Source organism: Centroberyx gerrardi, unplaced genomic scaffold (genome assembly GCF_048128805.1).
Source record: "Centroberyx gerrardi isolate f3 unplaced genomic scaffold, fCenGer3.hap1.cur.20231027 Scaffold_101, whole genome shotgun sequence".
Lineage (NCBI taxonomy): Eukaryota > Metazoa > Chordata > Actinopteri > Beryciformes > Berycidae > Centroberyx > Centroberyx gerrardi.
Window position 1 is genome coordinate 28525 of NW_027605237.1, and position 22198 is coordinate 50722.

Genomic DNA, 22198 nt, shown 5'->3' on the forward strand with positions numbered 1-22198 from the left:
ACCGAACCAGCGAGGCTGCAGTGTTATAATGTGATATCATCTGACTGCCTGTCAAACTGGCTGGGACTACTGAGAACAGAAGACACAGAGCTTCCGAGAAAGGCAGGTTTGTCTTCTCCTCTACTGTCGAAAGTAGTAGTCCTACTTTATTGTCACGAAATTGCAGCTCTTTACAGTGAAGTAAACTAAAATAAACTAGTTTTGCATGACAGCAGCGTACCTGTAGCAGTAGACAGAGATGGCGATGATGAGGAGCATGGGCACGATGACAGCGGGGATGATGATGTAGAGCGGCACCTCGTACTTCCTCTCGTATCGCACCGAGCCCACCACCCACTCCCCTCTCCCAAACTTGATCTGTGGGGAAACGCAGACAGGGAATTACACCATCTGGAGAAGTAAGCCACAGATCTATTCAGGTGTAAAGTAAAGTGTGGACAGTGTTGGACAGGAGAAAGAGAGGGGGGGGAGAAGCTTCATAATTGGCCACGATTCGACTCTCCCTTGCAGTTGCAGGACATTTCAGTGTTTTTAAAGCGGTGGAGCTACCTGCAAGATGATAAGGCCACATCAACTGAGTGAATGAATAAATGTTATGAGCCTGACACTTAATGATCAAGCACTTTTTGTACGCAGGTATCCTGTGCTATTGATGCTATTGTCTGCTGGTGCCTTTTCTTTTTTTTTTTACGCCGCACACAGTAATTTCAGCCAGACAAATGAAACAATAGCTCACTTAGAGGGATTAGCAGGGTAGTGTATTCATCAAAATTGTGGCTGGGCTGTAATTAAATGTAATTATGGGCCTGTAGCTACATGAAAGTTGTCCAAGCAGTGAAAAACGGGGTCTCAAGATGTACAGTGGACACGCCCCCAAACGCACGGTACAGATTCACAATGTGTGTTCTAATCCGTAAATCTGTGTGTGTGCTTTGTCTTTGTGTGTCTGCGTCTGTTCTGACCAGCAGGTCCAGTGGCTCGGAGCTGGTGTCCCGGCGGTGGCGTTTGGAGCGAGCGCGGGGCTGGGTGGAGGGGGGGTCCAGGAACAGCTTGTCGTCCTGCAGGGTGTTGACCAGACAGGGAACGTCGCCCACGTACGCCTGGGCCTCCTTGGCCGTCATCGCCCTGGTGAAGCCTCGACCCTACGAGAGGGAGACACGCTGTAATGTGATCGGAGTAGCGAGCAGTGAGAGTGAATTGTATCACGATGCTCCACTCAGCGGGCTGTAGCCCCGTATTTGTCATGATTGAACTATATGGATGTTAAATTAATTGTTGCGTTTATACACTATCAAGATGATGCTCTTGCTCGACTTAGGAGAATTGTAATATGATCATACGCAGAGAGAAATATTAGGTTAGTGTCTTGTTTAATGTTTTGCACTGCTCATCACTTTGGATGCCATATCGTTATTATGAACACACACAGCATCAATTTTCAAGGCATTTTCATTTGTACTGTATGGGAAGGTAGAAAAAACTGGCAGCACTTTTGTAGATGTTCCCCCCAGATTAAGATTATGTTAAACAGTCATTTTTAGAATTGTAAGTATTTTTTTAAATGCAATTATTTTCTCAGTTTGCTACCCTGAAATCACAAAACAAGATCTTTTTTCAGGTAAACTTCCAGTTAATGCTAGTCTTGGCATTGTAATACACCTCTTGAAATACTGCTGTACACTGCACTGCTCTAGATTATTCTGGTGCAGCATCAAACACATGAAAGGTGAAATGAATGCAAGTAAACCAGGGTCTGAGTAATCAAACAGCCCACAAACCATTATGCTCCTGCTACAGAACAGAACAATAGACATGGACCGATTTGGCAGATGCTTTTCCCAACTAATTTCCCCAAAGAGTCTTACGGGAAAATTTAAGAGGAAAAGCCAACTGCTACCCTGGCCCATGTCTTCAGTCCTGCAGCGGGAGCCTGACATGTTCAAGCTGGTTTCATATCTCAGACTCTTGTTTACTTGTCATCGGTAGGGTAATTTGCAACAGAAAATTAATAAGATGACATTAAACAGAAAAAGATGTAAGCAATGACTGGAAGAAAACCTGAAAATAAAATCTGAAGAGCATGGTGGTGTTGCTTGGTTGTATATTTCTAGAAGTCATTGCATATTAAGGATTTTTGAGGACACACTTGAGTGGTCACTGTATTTAATGTATTTTTTATCTGTTCATTCAATATGGATAGAAATTTAAAAAAAAAAAAAAGTGTCCTAATTGCAAATCATGCCTCAGTTATGTAATTTGACATCCAAAACAATAAGAGCACAGAGCCAAAATATGAAATGTGTTGCTATTCACATATTTTTTCAGCTCATTGTGTGTGTGTAGTGAAGCCTATCATAATATAAGCAGCTGAAGTGTGAAAATCTTGTAACTGCAAGTCTGCATTTTCTCAGTTTCTTTATTCTTAAGTCAGAAAATAACAGCGTTTATCTTAATTCCTTTACATGGAGAGGCTGACATTTCGGAAACACAAGGCTTTCATGCTTGACGGGAACCTGGGCAGCCTGTACTCACGGTGACGATGATGATGCTGGTCTCGGTGATGAACTTCTTGCGCAGCTCGTTGAAGAAGGGGTTGGGGTGGTAGACGAAGTTCTTCAGGTCCTTCGGCCAGTTGTCCAGCTGGATGTAGGTTCTGAAGAGCTGGCTCTCGTAGGAGCGGTTCACCGTTGGCGTCAGGAACTGGATGACCGTGTCGTTCTTGCTGTGGGCCTCCTGGCGGTACTGGAGGAAGAATAAAACCACAACAACTGGACATAAACAACACAACAAGGTCTACAGCAGAGTATAAAACACACACAAAAGTAAAACAAGATATATCAACAAAGAATAAAACCACACAGGACAGTGTTTTCAGCGTTCATAATATAGAGCAGGATTAGAGATAGAAAGCAAACAGTGGGCTTTGAGAGCTTTTTTGAAAGAGGCAGTGAATTACTGTTTTTATTGTGTGAGAGGAGAGAGGATCCAGGGAGTGGGGTGGGAAAAAAAAGCCCTGTTTGGTAAGAGGGGGAAGGAGGTCAGACGGTGGAAACAAGTGTCTGTCTTTTTAATCACTGTATTAAAACACCAATCTGCCATTGCAGAATGGTTGAATCACAACCTCTGTTGAATCATCCCACGACTGGCTTTGTTTATTATGTCTTTGATTCACTGGACTAAGGATATTTTTGCCACTCTGAAATTGTTTGACAGAGCTTTTGATACAGCGCTGACAACATGTGACAGCTGAACCTAAGTCCTACACGCGTATTGAAGCTTCAAAAAGACTTGCTTACATCCGGAGTGTTTTGAAAAAGTAAAGCTGACCTATATTTTGAGTTAGGCTGGTTTGAGTTGACCATCTTTTGTCATTCAGTGGAACAGCAATAACACTTTGTTGTTGTCCTTGTTAATTTCTTTACACACCACCTTCACTATCACAGTTCCAGCAGCTATGACATGGATTTGTACCCAGCTCTGTGCAGTGCGGTCACGTTTAGCTTGATTTTAGCATGAAACACTGTTGTGTGTTTCCATAAGTGAGTGTAAATAGTGTACGCGGGTGTATGTGTATTTAGGTGTATACCTAGCTGTGTGTAGTGCTCCAGTTTGGCTTGATCTGAGCATGAAACACTCTTTATTGTGTACTCACAAAAGTAAGCGTAAATAATGTACATGGGTGTGTGTGTGTGTTAAAATCAAAGTTAAGTGCTAGAGGGCTTCTGCAGCAAAAAGTACATGTGAGATTCTTTGGTGTGAGCCGCTAAACTGACCTGCAATATAATTAACGTGCCCTTACCACGGACCAGCAGCCATAATGACTCCAAATATTTGAGTCTAGTTCAGCGGATAGACTCCCACCAAGAGAAGCTTATGAAGTTGACCTGCCAAGGCCTTTGAGATAACATTTTGCATCCGCTGCTAGTTTGTGGGAGCTACAAGTCTTTCCAAATCTCTCCTGTCCCTGGGTGGCAGGGACTGGGGACTTGGACGGGAGTTCAGCAGAGTAGAGCAGAGCGGTGCAGAGCAGCCTAGTCACATAATCTTCTGCAACCTTAATGCCTGTATTAAATTTAGCCGTTAAATGAAATGAACAAAATGTCTACAGCTTAGACTGCCCAGTACACTGGAGGGCAGGCGTCGGCAAGCGGCGTGCAGCTCATTCAAGTTCCCTGGCAGAATCAAGCCGAGTTGATTAAGCTGGACGAGCAACATGGTTCTTTTTTTGGTGAGGGGGAAACGGTGTTGCTGCTATCTGCAATCTTACAGGTTTAAGGATTTATGGTTTAAGAAGTGAGATGAAGTAATGTTGGCTTATGGAATCTCACTGATCAGTGGAAGGAAGGAGGAGTGGAGATGTGTGTGTGTGTGTGTGTGTGTGTGTGTGTGTGTGTGTATGTTGGGGGGTGGGGGGGTAGGACTGAGTTTGAATGAATCTCCACTGAAGTAGTAGCAGCGGTCTCATGAGATGCAGGGAGATCGATGGACAGCGCTGGTGCTGCTATTAGGGGAATAGGTACAACGGATGGAAAGGAAGAAATCATCAGGGACAAAGAGAAGATCATGGGAAAGAGACAGAAAGGGAAAGAATGAGTGAGAGCAAAAAATGATGTTTGAGAGAGAGAGAGATGGATGATCAACAGGCAGGAATGTAGAAAGAGAAGGCGGTGCACACACACACACACACACACACACACACCTCAACGGAAGCTGGTTCTCCAGTCAAGTCGTCTACCAAGGGCTTGACCGTCATGATGGCAGCCTGGATGAGGTCAAAGCCGGAGCCGGTCACCACAATGGTCCTCCCTCCACTGAAATATGCAGAAACACACACACACACACACACACACACACACACACACACACACACACACAGAGAGAAACAAATGTATGAGCATAGGCGTACATACACAGAGAGACAGAGACAAGCACATAGGGAGTTTTAAAGGATGACAGACACAGTTCTTAAATTGCACCTGGGGTAATTTTCACTGGAGATGAAAACAAATTAGTTTAGCCTGCAAGCAGCCTATTTCAAAGTTGTCTGTTGTTCCAGTCTGTATGCCTAATCACACACCATAGTGCTTTCAATTGCAGAGAAAAGCAAGGTAACCGTCTGATGCATCCATTTTCAACAGTCATCAAGCAGTTTGTTACAACATCAAAGACTAGCATTCACACCCCTTTCAGCCAATCAGAAGTAACTGTTCAAAATATTCTGCGCACACACACACACACACACACACACACACACACACACACACACACACACACAGGCATACTCAGCAACTCTTGGAGGACAAATAATAAAAAAAACCAAAAAGGTTCTTGCCATTAAAGACCTTTATCAAGGTTGCCGACAAGTATAAACTTTCAGTGCTCAGACACAACGACATGATGGGGCTTTTCTGAAGTGTTCCATTCCCCCCCAGTTGATCGACCTTGTGATCAATGTCACATATCAGTTTCTTTTTATTTTTTTTTTACTTTTCTACGATCAAAACAGTGGCACAGCATACTATGAAATGTTTCTTGAGAAAGCACAGCAGTAAAAACACAAAACGGGAACAGAAGCTAAACAGCTAGCATGTTGCTGAATTAAACTGACCAGTCGAAGCTGCCTTTGGGTTCGTAGTCCAGCAAAGTGGGGTTTTCCAAGAACTGAAAGGCACTGGGGATGGACGTTGTGGTCCTCTTTCCATACTTTACTGTGACGGCGAGGAGACCGGAGGGCACCTTCTCGTCCCGGTAGTCTCCCGTCCTGCAGGTGATCTCCGCTCCAAACCGCTCCCTGCCAACACAAGGACATAACTCAGCGCTGGCTGGGGTCGCACAAGGTCACCGTGCAGCGGAAGCCAACATGGCAGCGCCCTGACAGCTTGTTAAATCCTGGCTTTGCTGCTTCTATAGCTCGTTATTTTCCTGTTACCTCAGCCTAAAATGTCACCACGGACTGGTTTCGACAGAATACTCGTGGTCACCACTGCAAGGGAAAATGGGCAGGGAAAAAAATCCTGCTTCTGACACTGAAGTTAAGGTCAATTCCATTTTCACTTCAGGAATGACGGGAAAAAAATCAATTTGTGGGCTTCAAAGTCTGCGTACAGTAGAATTTGCATAGAGTACAATGTCTGAATAACAAGTAGTACTTATCAACTGAAGAGAGTGAATTGAAACGGTCTTCGGCATGAATGACAATTATTCAGGCAAGAAATCCTTACACAGTGCAGTCCACCCTTCCGACGGTAACCTGGACATCATCCTTAGTGCCGGTGTCCAGGTTGGTGCCAGAGATGGTGATGAGGGTGCCCCCCGCTTTGGGACCCCTAGCAGGCTGCACCGCCTGGGGAATCGGGTCCTGGTAGGGGGGTTCAAGATGCAGCATAAATAAACACAAGCCATCTTTCCCCTGCTAGGATTTTAAAGCACACACACGCTCCAGCCCACAGGCAAACAGCCGCTTGCATATGCAAGAGCAACACACACAGACAAACATACTTGTGCTCTGTCATACACACTCACATTTTCTCTCGCCCCCTTGATCTCTCCCTCTCTATCAGAAACACACACACACACACACGAACACACATGCATACATGCACCACATCTGCCTCAATTTGCTGAGCAAACAGTTAGGCGGAGCACTCCCCTGTGGGGAAGCTTTAGCGGAGCCAGAGATATGAAAAGCCAGTTAAATAGCTACGCTGTAGCCTGTTAAAGTATTAGAAGGAAGCGGGGCCTACTGCACAGCATCTGGTTAAAGAGAAATGCATACATATTCTGGCTTATCGTACAGTGCATTACCATTGTAATACGACAGCATCTATGCGCTTAATTTACCAATACATTAGGGTATTGTATTTGTAAATTCAACTTAAATGACACGCCCTTGGTATGTTGCGATAAGGGGCTCTCTGCAGCTACGAAATGGAAAATATAATAGAGACCATAAAACAACCAAATCAGCTGAAAGCTTTTGGACGTGTTCATTTTCTGGGTCAAAAGTTCTACGCCTCTATAGTGGAAGTGCAGTTTAGGAGAGTGTGTGAGAGAGAGAGACAGAGAGAGAGCGAGAGAGAGTGTTTACCCTGTAGGTGAAGTAGATGGAGGAGGTTCCTCTCTTCCCCCCCTCTACCTCCACTTCCACCTGGCCCCAGTGGGCGTTCTGCGGGTCCAAGGGGCCGATCTCACACACCACACTGGACAGGAGGTGGAGGAAAAAAGGGAATAGAGAAGACATTTTAAATCTGTATTCCCAGTGAACACTCAATTACACCCAATTTATGAAAACACATATTCTATTCCTATGACTTGGGCAATCCGATCACTATTTATGAACCTAAACAACTCTTGCAAACCAAGACTCTAATCTGTATGACTTGTACTTCCTCACAGCCTAGAGCTGCTCCATTGGTAATGAATGAGAGATGGGCTCAAATGTTTCTCCAAATTTACACATTCAAGTTAGCCATTTCTGTACATCAGATATAAGAGATGGGGGGGTGCTTCTCTCTTGATTCAAAGTGGTGAATATTACTGCATTATAACAGTCAGTGTCCACTTTATTAGTTACACCTCCCATTTATGCAAACAGCTCTCTGCTCCAGACAGTGATATTCTTGTGGCTGTTGCTCAGTATATAAAGCGGACAAACATGCTCAAGAGGTTCAGTTAGTGCTCGACTAAACCTTAATGACTAAGTGACTTTGAACGTGGCATGATTGCTGGTGCCAGATGGGCCGGTTGTAGCATCTCAGAAACGGACCCCCTCCTGGGATTTTAGCACACTATAGCGTCTGGAGTTTAACGAGAACGGTGTGATAAACGAAACGCATCAAATCAGCTGCATTCCTGAGGCCAAAAATCGAGTCGTTGATGAGAGAGGAAAATTAAACTCCTTCAAGCCAACAAGTATGCAAATATTAGCTCAGTACAGCAGTGGTGTGCAGAAGGGCATCTCAGAACGCAAAACTACGTCAAACTTTGAAGTGGATGGGCTACAGCGGCAGAGGACCATCTTGGGTTTCACTCCTGTTAGCTAAGGACAAGAAGATGAGGCTACAGTGGGCATGTGAACACTGAAACCGGATAACTGAAGAGTGAAAAAAAAAAAATCTACCTGGTCCAACGAATCCCGGTTTGTGTTGGAACATGCAGATGGCAGGGTGAGGATTTGGTGTAAACTCGATCCATCCTGCCAGGTGTCAACACTACTGGCTGGTGGTGGAGGTGTAATGGTGTGAATGTTTTCTTGACACACATCAGGTCCTTTTGTACCAACTGAGCATTGTTGGAACACCACTGTGACTTTAGTGCATTTGAGTGACTTTAATGTTAGTTGAATGTGCCACCGAAAAACCTGCAGCAACCGCGTGATGCTATCAAGTCAGCGTAGGCCGGGATCCCTGTGGAACATTTCCAGCACCTTGGTGAATTCATGCCTCGAACAATTCAGGCTGTTCTGGAGGCAAAGGGGAGTCCTACACCTGATAAAGTGGCCACAGACTGTATTTCAAGTAGCATTCGCCTTTAAGAGAGTGCTTCTGTTTCTGAATCAACCTCTGTCTGGAGACGTTTTTCCCCAGACTTCAGATCGATAGAATGGGCATAATGAGCTAATTAAAATATCCACCCAGGCTACCTCAAGGAAAGGCAAAGCTATCATCATGCTGATAATGTATCCAAAAGGTAACTTGTGATGAAACCTGTCCATACAGTGTGTGACTAACGGCCTGCCATGGGAAGTGTGTGTGTGTGTGTCTGTGTGTGTGTGTGTGTGTGTGTGTGCGTCTGGATGAATACGTCTGGCTGCATAATTACCTAGTGGAGACAGAGTACTTGTCCTCCTGATGGATACACGGCTCCCCCACCACGCTGATGCTCTTAATGTCTTCCTTATGGATGCCTAGGTTGGAGCCGCGGATGGTGATGGAGATGCCTCCCTGCATGGGTCCAAAACGAGGGATGATCTGGATGAGGAGATGAGGTGTGGGGGTGGATTTAGGGATGGAGAAGGAAGGGATTTAAAATGGATTTTAGATTAAACAGATTAGTTGAGCAATAAGAACATACAAGAGATTTACACGGTCTGTTTAAGTGTGCTGTATAACAGAAGCTAAAATGGTTGGTATTCAAGGACGAGGTTGAAAATGACGGCTATATTGTGTGTGTGTGTGTGTGTGTGTGTGTGTGTGTGTGTGCGTGCGTGCATTATGCGTGTGCGTGTGGCAAACTATCTGACATTGACATCAACACAATTACTGATGGATTCTTGTCAATGACAATGAGGCACCAACAATCAACTGAGCAAAGAAAGAATTGATCCAATCTAGACGCATTCAAGATCAGCGCATCGCACCCTCAAGGAGAGGCAGACTTTGAACTCCTGCGTCGACAGAAAGATGAAACCCAGCCAATAATCCGTTCCAATCAATAATCCAATCACCAAAGTCAATTTCCTTTGACAGCTAATTACACGTCAACACAGCATGTACTGTTTCCAGTTCAACGGACAACGACAAGACATGACAACATCGTAACGACTCACATCAGTGATCTGGGGGTCTGGGCACGCCGTGTCATGGGGATCCTCAGACCCATTCTGGTCAGAAGTGCACAGCTTGTCATACACACACGCCTTCCTCTTGGTGCACCACACACAGTTATACTTGGGGTCGGCATTCTTACAGAGACTACAGTCCTCCCTTCCCACGGAGCAGTTGTAGAGGGTAACTGTAAGGGAAGAGGTGAGGGACGCATTCAGGGGGGAAAAAACATAAAGTCACATTTTGTATTGTATTGATTTCCTAACATCTGTGTGTGTGTGCATGCGCACGGGTGTGTGTGTGTGTGTGTATTCTGAATGAATGATGAGATGTCTGTGTTCATATCTGATGAAGTCATTTGGATCTTGACAGGGAAAATGTAAAACAGACCTCTCAGTCACTTGTTATGAATGCCATTGAATACTCCAAAGTCTGTCAAATTTTAATTTGATGATTTAAAATCATGTAGTCATTACCAATCAATTCTATGTTTAATTTTCAATTTAAGATCAAAGGCAGCTTCCTCAAATCCAACCAGGGCCCCACACTGGGACTCGGAGTGAACACACAGGGCATTCTAAGTAAGGACTCCCCATTAAAATGTGAGAGCGTACCGTTGAGCGTGCTGTCCATCTTCTTGCCCGACTCCTTGTCCTTCACGTAGAAAAGAACATTGGTCTCCTGTGACTTATCGTAGGAAAACTAAGAAATTGGAAGAAAATGAATTATTAATACAGAATCCAGTGATTAATGGCACTTAAGCTCTTCTCAGCAAACAGTGTGGGCTGTCGCTCCCCCATGCCAAAGGAAGAAAGAAAAAAATTCATACCCAGTTTGGCAGACTTTCAGCAGAAGAAATCAATGTTAGAAAAGAACATAGCTGGGGGCTAGGCACTGTTTGAGTTTCCCAATCACAGAATTCACAATTTAAAGATGGAGCTAAAATAACCCAAATGAGGAGAGTCTGTCCATTAGAGGGAGCTAGAGAACATCGGAGGGACTGTACAAACCAGGTAAAGGGTGATTTGATTTAAGCCTGGAACATAATGTTAATTATTTACCGTTTAATGACTTTTTGGGGCATTGAAACAATTGCAACTAAGTGGTACTCATAAATGTATTTCACTCTGCAGAGCTGAACTACACTGCAATGTGACAATCTGGTCCAAAAGTCTGCCATAGTTCAAGGACCTGGGTTGAGTGGAGGGCAAAAATTGGGCAGAAGCTATCGAAGCCAACTAAGTAAATGCATAAATCAGCACTTCAGTGTGGACAGAGACGCAGTCAAGGGCATGCATTACTAAAGAACTGTATGTCAAGCAACTAGCAATCAGCCATACTGACATTGAAGCCACTGAAGCTGTAGAATGGCCCAGCCTCAGAAAGAAGATCCTCCTCCATGTTTCTCATCAATTCAGTGCCAATGGTGAAAGAGCGGCCCTGGAGAACCGGACAAATAAAAGAGGAAAGATGATGTATTCACTATGACAAATTGTGTGCAATCTGGTTCACCGTGACCCTGCTGACATGCTCAAATTCCAACTGTTTAAACAAGTTGAGTAGTCTGTAATATCCACAAATACTGTAAATTCAGCTGCCTGTGCCTTAATACCTGGTACAGGTCCAGATTGATGCCCTCGAAACTGATGGTGGTCTTGAAGCCCACGGGGATAAGCACGGGATCTGGATTCTCGAACTGAGGACACCACGCTCCCTATAGGCAGGCACAGAAACAAATCAGATACTCCCACCTTCCGTCATTTACATTTTAAATATGCAAACCACTTAACGGACACCCTCATCCGCGGCGACAGATAAGTGTATCGCTGGAACATCTGCTGACTTGTAAATTGATATCCTCCACCCTAGAACATTTGTCACGCAAGATGGTGGCAGCTGATACTGGGATTTGAGTTTTTTTATTAATTTTTGGGGGGGGGGAATTTGGATCACTTAATTGCCATGTCAAGTGTGGTAATTTGGTGTCTCTCTAAACTTTTGGCAGTGTTTGTCACACACTATCAGAGACGGTTGCAGTTGCAGTAATGATGCAACATGCCTGGGGTTGGGGTGCGGTGTCCTTGTCACTGAGGCCGCGGCCACACTGATCCGTCGGAAAACAGACAGAATTATTGACGGATAGATTTCTGTCCGCTGGTTTGTTTTGGAATGTCAACATGGTGGGCGAGGCAGAAGTACAGGGAAGTAAAGCTTTGTTCATAACAGACTATAAAGTATAAATGAAACAAGAAACTGACCAGGAAAAACTACAGTCATCCCAACGTTATACCAGGCTTTCTTCATTTTAGCATTGTTTTGGTTATACCGTTTTGTCTGTGATCGCCACTATTTTTTCCACAACAAATGTAGGAACACCTCTGATTGGCTAAACGAGCACTGAAAATTAATTGAAATGAACAGAGACGGACAGACACGGCGAATGAACTTTTCTACCCAGTAGGCTACTGGGCCACCATAATGGAAATTTGACCCTTTAGGTGGCTAACCTGACGGTGTTTGATGATGTTGGGCCCCACCACGGCGTCGTCCATGTCGCTGCAGGTGTGGTCACGTGTGTTCCACTGGCAGCCCCACGGACTGGCCACGCATGACATGCACCTGAAACACACACAGAAACACACACACACACACACACACATAAATACACCCCGAAGATAAGAAAATGCTTTCACACACATAATTAGGTATGAGCACACAAACAAAAACACACACACAAACAAAATCTAAACATGCAAACTCATCAAAGAGCGTCCGGCACAAAATCTATGCTGCTGACAGTGAAATGGATCTCTGCAACTTCACATAAACAAAGCTCGTTCATCACAGATTCCTCTGGATGGAAAAAAATAAAAAGAGTGCGCACGGAAAACAGAGGGGAGCGAGGCAGAAGGAAAAAAAAATAGGGAGATCGACTTTCATTTTTTGATTAATGAAAAGGAAACTGAGGCAATTTCCTCAGCTTGGTAATACAAGGGGGAGAGAAAATGCAAGAGGTGCATTCAAACCTACCATGCATCACAATTTACACACAAAGCAATCCGCTCTCATCTGTTCTTGCGCTGTGATTCATTTGCATCAAGGTTGTCAGTTGATGCTGCGTTCTGTCTCGCTGTGTTTTTTTTTCCAGCGAGAGACAGACAGAGAGAAAAAGTGAAAGATTAAGAATATGACTCACGGCGTGTTTTCAGCTTTCCTCACTGTGGCAGCGCAATTATAAAACTTGAATTCCCGCGTGGCCAGCTCCACGCTCTCGTTGACAAAAATCTTGACGGGCACTGCCACAAAGTCTGAGGGCACAACAAAAAGAGGGTTGAAATGTATTACATGAGCTGTGTGTGTGTGTGTGTGGAAGGGAGGGGGTGGGGGTCGGGTGGGTGAGATGGGCAAATATATAACACATTTATGAATGGGGCTGGCGGTTTTTGGGAGTGTTTCTGAGTATTTCAAATAGAGAGGATGACTTAAGGGATAATATATAACCAGATAACCATGTCATTTATCCATTTGAAGACCAAATAATACAGGAAAAATTCTGATGGATAAGACATGGCCTCTAAATCATTTCTGACAGGGAACAACCTAAAACACCCTTAAACTAATTATGTATTAATTATAATCTTTAAAACTTTCAGAGATATAATGGAGAGCGACAGGCAACTGCCACGCCAGAGGCAGTATAAAAAAAAAAAAGAGAGAGAGCAGGTTAATTATAAAGGCCAAACCTTGGTCCTCAGGTGTGGGTGGTATATCAGAAGGGTGGGGCAAGGCACAGGTGACCTGACCGGAGTCGGACATGGTGCCGTCGCTCTGGAAAGACCGAAAGACGCAGCGCAGGCGGTCAGAACCCCCAATGGAGGGGAGGGAGGGGATGTTGATCTCCACCTGGACAGAGAACAAAAACAAAAGGAATGGGAACACTGCCGCGGCTGAAATGGACTGGTTTTAACAAAAAGCATTATCTCTCGTTACTTGTTCGCCAAATGATTTCACATTAAATTAATTTCTCAGCTTGCTGCGTGATTCAAGCATCACAGTAGAGCTGAGAGGTTACAATACAGTCTCTGTTTCCTTTTTAAGGCTCGAGAGAAAATGGAAATTGAGGGAGAGGGAGAGGTATTGTAGATGGGAATAGAAGAAGAATGAGTCAGAGAAGTAGGGGAAGAGAAGTAGTCAGGAAGCAGAGGAGGGGGGGGGAGAAAAGTTAGAGAGAGAGAGAGAGAGCGAGCGTGCACAAGAGAGCCTCTCCATCTTCAGGCAGCGAGCACAATCAGCCAGGTGGGTTATAATAAGCCAGTTTGGAGTTTTCTGGATAGATCAATACAGAGCAGAAAGACCAAGAGCCCAGGGTCACTGATTCACAATGGAAACAGTGCATTACTGGCTGTGCTTGCTTTGTTTGTGTGATGTGCATGAGAGTAGGTATGAGTGTGCCGCAGAGAGAGAGAGAGGGGGAGAGAGAGAGAGAGAGAGAGAGAGAGAGAGAGAGAGAGAGAGAGAGAGACAGAGAGAGAGCGACAGAGAGACAGAGAGAGTGAGAGACAGAGAGAGAGACAGAGCAGCGAGAGAGTGAGACAGAGAGAGAAAGTGAGAGAGAGTGAGAAGAGAGGTGCTGCTGTACCTGCTGAGTCTTTTTACAGGAAAGGTTGGGGGGATAGAAGGAGACGATCTTGACACACTGCTGCCTGGGGCTCCACAGCCAGCCGTTCTTCTCCTCCGCCCGTCGGCACTCAGACCTCCTGGTACACCTTCAGACGAAGGATGAACAACTCCCATCAGCCACTGTTCCACATCCCCTAAACACTTTCGCAAGGCCTCAGAAAACAATGCCTATGGCCTCTAATAACAGATGTGCTTTTATAAATAACAACCCATGCCCAAGTGATATCAAGTATGGTCTGTGTTGTACAACTGAGAGAAGGAAAATAAAGTTTTGATTAGATCAGAAAAAACGTTATGTCCTCGTTGAGCAATTTGTTTTGCAGTTAGAGCAGACAAAAATTCATTCAACACACAATTATATCACATGGGAGAAGTGGAATCAAATAAATTAATGATAAATAATAATAACAAATGTTATATTAAAATATGTACTGTACAATAATAATACAGCTTCAGAGTTTCAGTGCTTTGTTATCAACCCTCAGGTGACACATAAATATAGATATACACGTATCAAGTACACACTATAAAGTGCATACAATATAGCACGTACATGTCCCAATAAAGTGCATACTATTAAGTGCACACCATATAATGTAGCGTCACATTTAAGTGCAAAACATCTCGAGCACAAAAAGAAACAGAAATAATGGTCAAGATAAAAACAAGAAAGCTAAAGTTAAGTGCATGTAGTCTTGGAGTTAAAGTTCATATGTTTTAAAACGGTTGCAGCAGTGTGGCCTAGTGGTTTGACAGGCGGTTCATAACCAAAAAGGTCACAGGTTTCAGGTTCAAAGCACAAGTTGTTCTGGATGAGAGTGTCAAATAAATGCTTAAAATGTAAAAGTCAAATTCAGGGTTCTCAGATGATGACCAGTGATCTAGAAAAACTTCTTTCATATCGTAATGAATTGTTCATCTATGACCTGGCCAGTGATCTCAGCCAATGTTTGTCAAAACTAATAACAGGAATATTGATCCGTAAGCTTCACCTATGTTTACTATATTTTTCTTCAGGATTTCGTTTTTTTTAAAACACAAAATGATTCCCAGTTATTTCCAGAGGGAGACAGCCATTTTCTGTTCCTGATCAACATCCCTGTAAAGTACATGATACAAACGACCCGAGTGCCTCTACCCTCCAAGGCCTGATAAATATAGGCTGATGGGAGTAAATTGCACAGACTACCTTCACTGCATGAGGCTGACAAACAGCTTTAATTCCTTACGGCTCTGCGGACAACGGGAGATGGAATATAAACACCGAGGGGTACTGAGAGAGTCAGCAATAAAACACTGAACAAATACCCTGCTGTGATTTACAGATGGAATTGTGTGTGTGTTTGTGTTAGTATTTGGCTGTGAGCGTCTATGTATGTATGTGTGCATGCATGTGTGTGTGTGTGTGTGTGTGTGTGTGTGTGTGTGTGTGTGTGTGACGCTTACCTGCCCTCCAGGACACACCAACCACAGTAAGGATCCCTCAGTTCCACGCAGGATTGGCAGTCAGTCTTCAGGTGGCACGTCTGCACCGGCACCTTGGTGATCTGGCATATTACAACGTGAAATATTATTAAATAGCACACCTTAGGGGAGATGCTACACAAAATATAAAGCACTTAAAGTACAGCTAGCAATATTCCTCGGTTGGCTGTAGGTGTGTATAGTGGTCAGTGAGTCCTGTCACAGCATACAGGGTCACTTGTTTGCTTCCCACATTCCATTAATCAAACTAATTCCCTGAATCCAAGCACTTAATACCATGTGCATTATATCCTGTATCAAATGAATAGCATTGGTGCAGGCCATATTCGACCAATCATATACCGACTGAACTTACTGGCTCATTGTTCATGAAACAACTTGTATTATTCCCCGACCCCCTCCACTGCTACTTCACCCTCTTTCCCTCAGGTCGCAAATAGAGGACACAGGTGCAGAAGGACTCGCTTCGGCAAAAGCTTTGTTCCCCTCTGCCATACATGCACTCTGTATGGAATGTTATCTTGTCTTATCTGTACATGTATTCGCTGCACCTGAGTGTAGAAAGAATTTCCTCTCAAGGACAATAAACTACCTATCCTATCCTATCCTTATGAGGTTACTGGTAATATGTAGCTCAGAGCAAGGCACTGAGTAAGTAATTTAGACGTACTAAAGCTCTGGTCATGTAGTCGCTTTCTCATGAAAAACATACTTATCTCTGTCTATCAAGACCGCACGACCAGGACATACTAAGGAAATACATATCAACTTCCTTTGTGGTAAAGAGAGTCAGATATATAATCCATAATGTCTTCCTTCAACATCGAATAGTCAAATAGAGTTACAACTCACAATATCAGAAAGGATGTTGGTGCTAGTGAAGAGCCAATTATCAAATGCCTTGATTTTAATACAGGCAAACAATCAGTGGGAGACGTTTTAGAGAAGGCCGATGGCAAACGCACCTTTTTCTCTGTGGTGATGTAGAGGTGGCTGTGGCTGAGGTCAAAGAAAAGGTTCTTGTTGACCTTCTCTCCAATGGTGTCTCCAGGATTCTTGCTGTATACATCTGGGTTGGTGGTCAGGTGTGCCTGGAGAGAGAACATAATTAGAGGATAATACTGTGAGACATGAGGTCGATAGGACTGCTAACCTCTTTGAAATGGGCCACTACAGAGTACCAACTTTTCCTTGCTCATCATTTTCACCACCTCCTCCAATTCCCCTGGCCTCCTTCCCTTAAGTAGGAGTAGAGAAGAGAGGAGAGGAGAGGAGAGGAGAGGACTCTACCTTGAAGACCTCTCCCTGGCTGTTTCCCAGGAAGGCGATGGTGTGATCGTTCTCCACAGCGATGGCTACAGCGGTCAGTTGGCCCTTCTTGGTCACCACAGCACTGGCCTCTAAGGCAAAGTCTGGCTTGCTGGCCAGAGGGGAGGGCAGGAAGTCTGCACCACACTTGAAGTTCTCCAACGTATCCTTCTACAAAGAGAAAAGGCATACATTTTTAGAGTGAGTCCAAGTAGGAATCAAACCCCTAGCCCTGGTGGTGTTGGTGCTACACTCTACTAAATGAGCTATATAGGATGATTTGGGGTGGGTTGAGGGTACTGGGAAAAGAGAGATGGAGGAAAGGGAAAAATGAGACACAGAAAATGCGAGAAAGAGAAAATAAGAGCAATAAAAAGATCTGCAGTTGTCTTACAGAACAAAGTAAAAAAACTAAGTTGTTAAAATAAAAAAGTGACACATCTGTGCATTATTGATTACATGAAGAGGAATTCTTCTCAAACAAATCTCCTTCTGTCTTTTATCTCAGATAGATTCTTTGAACTAAGTGAGCCAATGAGGCTGACACAAACAAGCACTTACGGCAATTTTAGATGAGCAGAATTCGTCTGTCTTGGATGAGTAGGGGATGTCCACAGCCGCCCTACCGGCAATTTTCCCCGAGTCGCTGTAACAGGCGCTGATAATGTCCAGCAGCCGCTCATTGATGAAACTGAGCGGGTACATGCAGAGGGCAGATTCGGCGGCATCGTCTTCCGTACTGGCCACGATGAACAGAACTTTGTTCCAGGGGTAGACTTTGCCGTACTGGCCCGACTCAGTCATGCCCCGTGCCAGCTCCTTGCCCGGAGAGGCCACGTACGCAGCCTGAACTTTGTTGTATCGGTTCTGAGGACCGCAGTCCAACTGGAGCTCCGTGTGGGAGTAGTAATGCTGGTCGTCCTCGCAAAGGCGAGACACAAAGGTCAGGTTTTTGTTGTCATTACCGTCAAGCGTCCGCGAAAACAAGAAGTAGACAAAACCATCCTCTTTGAAGGCGTGGCGGAAGTCGTGCAGGTACTTGGGAACAAACGGTGTTGTCTGCACCGTAGATGCCTCGATGATGCTCTCAAACACTACCCAATCACGGTAATCCTGAAGGATACGTGTGCTGATGAGTTTTGTACTGTCCAGGCTTCCGTAGCCCTTCCCAACAAGGAACACACTGAAGTTGTGTCCATCTTTAGCATAGGTGGACATAACACCAACCACATTCACGTTGTCCTCTATGCTAGCCACATAAGTCCTCTCTCCCTTACTGTCACTGTAATACAACTGCTGTTCCACATTGGTCAGGTTGAGGAGGGAGCAGATGCCTCGGTAGCGGCTGCCACAGACTATGAGCGAACCGTTGGATGGATGGACCAGCAGGAGTTTGTTGAGGTTGGGCATGGGCTTTGTGTCCTGGCAGGCGGAGGCAGGAGGCGTACAGGTCCGGGCATCCTCCTTGGGGCCCGTCTCAGCACGGGCCTCCGGCTGAAGCGATGGCCCCAGCTGGAAGATGGTGTTGACCGCCCCCAGGTAGATGCGACCGGTCTGGGGGTCCTGGACCACGTTGTTGATGGCGGTCTCGGAGGAGAAGTCAATGGGGACGTTGTGGTTCTCCTCCTGGCCTTGTGAGGCCGACAGGCAGAGGAGGAGGAGGAGGAGGAGGGAGACCCAGCTTGCCATCTCTAGGGAGAAGAGCGAGGGAGAGAGGTACTTCATTATTAATGTAGTCAAACGCACACACAAATACACTCATTTACACATGCACATACACATACACTGTCAGGAACACAAAGATTACAGAGTAGGTGTGGGGGAACACACCCATCCATCCACCCACGCATGTGCGCACACACACACACACACACACACACACACACACTCACACAATCTGATCTGGTCAGCTATGGGTCAGTCATTAGTCAGATGCTAATGGAACGATCATAAGGTTGTAAGAGCACTACAGCATAAGTAAAGGACATCAAGATATGGAGTCAGGCTATTGGGATAAAACTAATAAGAGACTCCCTGCAGCACACAAAGCATGTTATTGTATGACTCAATTCTCTGCTCCAGTTTTAACAAGGGTGTTATTTTGGTTTTAATTGACTTAATATCAGAAACAATCATTAGAAAAAAAAAAAAAAACTCCTGTGTGTGGGGGGAAAGAAAGATTAATGCCAAGAACTAGATCTCAAACCATAACACACAATAAAGCCTATTTAAAAAGCTTGGATCGGTTCCAGCTTCGTTCCCTCATTGCTTTTTTCCACAACACCTCCAAGAATAATATGCTCAGTAAGGATATTGCTTTGTTTAGGGAAACATGATCACAAAATATCCCTGTAAACTACAGACCGTCTCATGCGCTGGCTAACAGCAGGTGCCGGCGGCGTCCTCCTCACTCACTGCTGTTTGCCCAGGCTGTGGTAAATATGGAACTGCAGGTGGCTTTGAGGCTGCTATTGCCCACACATCAAATGTGCATCTATGTGTGTTTCTGGCGGTATCAAGCCGACACAATACCACACACTCACCACAGAGGTATCTTCCTTCTCATTTCACTCTGCCAGTCAAGCCCACAGCCACACTTGTCAAACTGAAAACCTCTGACGAAGCTTCCTGGGAGTCGGCCACCGAAGCCATGTTTTATTATGTTAACCTGCCTTCCCTCACTGCACTAAGTGGGGAGACCACTGATTAGACATTTGCCCAGGGGGCCCAGTTAATTTCACCAGCAACTCCCATTTGCATTAAAGTGTCCACTCCCCGATTCCCTGATTTTATTTTGCTTTTCATTTCGCGGCCTCGCTCTTCTCCCTAAATCCATTTCACTTGGTAAATCTATCTTGCCCTGTTCAATTCATGCCCTTACTTCCATTAAAACTGAAATGGTGCAATAAAATCCCTGGCTGTGCTTATTCAGGACAGGAGTGTGTGTGGTTGGTTTTTACTGTTTAAATTAAAGGGGAAGAGGGCGGTTACCGTATTTGCAAGGGTTAACGAACAGCTGTACTTTAAACAACTTAAAAATGCATTACTTCATAGTAGGGTTGTCACGATACTAGAAATTCTTTTTTTTTTAAGATTTATTTTTGGCATTTTTTATGCTTTATTGGACAGACACAGTGAGAGAGAGACAGGAAGGCATGGGAGAGAGAGAGCGAGGGGAGGACATGCAGCAAAGGACCGCGGGCCGGATTCGACCCCGGGTCGCTGCGGGAAGGACTGAGCCTTACGGCCGAAATACATGGGACACGGACGCGACGCGTCACGTAGGCGGGGCGGAGCGGGGTTTTTTACCTGCTACACAGACTCCATCTTTGTAGCGTGTGGTTGCGTGCCAGCCGTGGTTTTCTGAGGAGATATCAAGTTGAGTTTTGCCAAGTGATAATGCAGTTGGTTATGCAGGGTTTGGAAGTGTAGGCTATATTAACTGGTACTGAATTAATTAACTAGATCGTTTTAACTACAGGATCATGGATACACATTGATTTGATTGATTTATTTTAATGTGCAATGTAAAAGCACCCACAAGGTTGCTCTGCTGCGTCACATTGCCTCTGGTACAATGAGGTATTTATTTTAATCATTTTTAAACAGATTGTACTCGTTTTTTACACAGTTCTATGGAGTTTTTACCTGTTTGAGGGCCGCGTAGCCGCGCGTAGAGGGGAAAAAATAGACCAGACGCGCAAAACTAGAGATGAGCCGCGCGATGCCCGCGCGGCTTCCGTGGTCCGTGTAGCAGCTTCAGTTGATTATACTGGAAGAGCTCTGCTGCGGGCATTCTGCGGCAGACGTGTCGCGCCGCGTCCGTGTCCCATGTATTTCGGCCGTTATGGTACGCGCTCTACTTGGTGAGCCACCGGGGCGCCCCACGATACTAGAATTTCTAACTTCGATACAATACCCAGGAAAATATCGATATGTGATACCATTTTCGATACCATGGGGGAAAAAAATGAATTTTCAATCTTTTTTAAAAAAAGTATTGTTTTCATGTTAAAATTTAAAATGAAAACAATATTTTAAAGTTGTCTGAGATCAAACAAGGTGTCGATCGCCGTCATGATTTGCTCTTTTTTATTGAGGGGAGTGAGCTATACTGCACAAGCATGTGAAACATCATATTGCCTCCTGGCCTCTGCAGCATAGACTGTAAGCAACTAAGCACAGAGACCCAAACTAGTCCCTTAATATCCGACAACGCAGGAGGAAATCCCGGTGCAAACGAGACAGATGGACGGACAGACAGACAGACGCACGCTTCTCCATAACGTAGGCCCGATAAAACTCATTCAAAACTAGTAAGTAAAACTAACTAATTAGCTTGTTGAAGCAACAGATACCCATCAATGATAGGGAAAAATCAGCAGGGCTAGAGTTAGTGGATTATTATTGACAGAATGATTTTAATCGGACATTTCAACGTCCGGTCGAGCCTTCTGACCGGGCCCGGACAATGCATCTGAAAACCGGACAGTTCGGTCGAAAACTGGGCATCTGGCAAACCTACATGATAACGTTAGCTAGCTCTGTAGCTAACGTTTGGTTTGCTAGCTAAACTAAAACGGATGATGTGCAGGGTACGTTAACATTTATGATAATGTTTAATGCGTCAGTGATGTTGAAACGTGAGCTTTCGCTAACCTCTCGAAATTCTTTATATAGACTGGCGTGTCGGTCCTTCAGTTTGACGTGTTACCCCCTAATACATCCATGGTTACCCCACCTAATACATCCATGGTTACCCCACCTAATACATCCATGGTTACCCCACCTAATACATCCATGGTTACCCCCCTTCATCGGCACCACTCTGTAGCATTGTTTTCTGACTGAGGCAACAACCCAGCTGACTGCTACTAAGTTAGTGAGAGGAGGGGCTGTGGGCAGCGGTGGAGGGTGTGTGTGTGTGTGTGTGTGTGAGTGTGTGTGTGGCTAGTGGAGGCGTAGAAATAATATGTTTGATTTTTCATTAAGAGAAAGCACTGCTGGTATCGATACTGTTGCAAATGAGTATTGTATCCGTTTCAAATTTTTAGTATCGATACTTATCGAAGTATTGATACTTTTGACAACCCTACTTCATAGTGAGTTTCTATGTGCCCACTACAGGGGGTGGACAAAATAAGGGGAACTTCAACTTTGAAGTAACTAAATCACAAATT

At 44.7% G+C, this 22198-nt stretch overlaps 1 protein-coding gene across 1 annotated transcript in view; it reads right to left on the minus strand.

Annotated features, from left to right (window-relative positions):
• Positions 1 to 18707, minus strand: part of LOC144538307 (plexin-B2-like) — a 34401-nt gene extending 15694 nt beyond the window's left edge. Inside the window, exons 1-20 of the mRNA XM_078282371.1 lie at positions 17580 to 18707; positions 17001 to 17189; positions 16676 to 16801; positions 15672 to 15772; positions 14185 to 14311; positions 13289 to 13448; positions 12742 to 12853; positions 12053 to 12164; positions 11158 to 11259; positions 10890 to 10985; positions 10160 to 10247; positions 9548 to 9732; positions 8821 to 8969; positions 7088 to 7199; positions 6222 to 6358; positions 5609 to 5791; positions 4700 to 4811; positions 2533 to 2742; positions 963 to 1142; positions 221 to 357 (exon numbers count right to left, since the gene is read on the minus strand). Of these exons, the coding sequence (XP_078138497.1) occupies positions 221 to 357; positions 963 to 1142; positions 2533 to 2742; positions 4700 to 4811; positions 5609 to 5791; positions 6222 to 6358; positions 7088 to 7199; positions 8821 to 8969; positions 9548 to 9732; positions 10160 to 10247; positions 10890 to 10985; positions 11158 to 11259; positions 12053 to 12164; positions 12742 to 12853; positions 13289 to 13448; positions 14185 to 14311; positions 15672 to 15772; positions 16676 to 16801; positions 17001 to 17189; positions 17580 to 18707 (3746 nt within the window). The remainder of the gene's footprint in view (positions 1 to 220; positions 358 to 962; positions 1143 to 2532; positions 2743 to 4699; positions 4812 to 5608; positions 5792 to 6221; positions 6359 to 7087; positions 7200 to 8820; positions 8970 to 9547; positions 9733 to 10159; positions 10248 to 10889; positions 10986 to 11157; positions 11260 to 12052; positions 12165 to 12741; positions 12854 to 13288; positions 13449 to 14184; positions 14312 to 15671; positions 15773 to 16675; positions 16802 to 17000; positions 17190 to 17579) is intronic.
• Positions 18708 to 22198: the final 3491 nt, after the last annotated feature.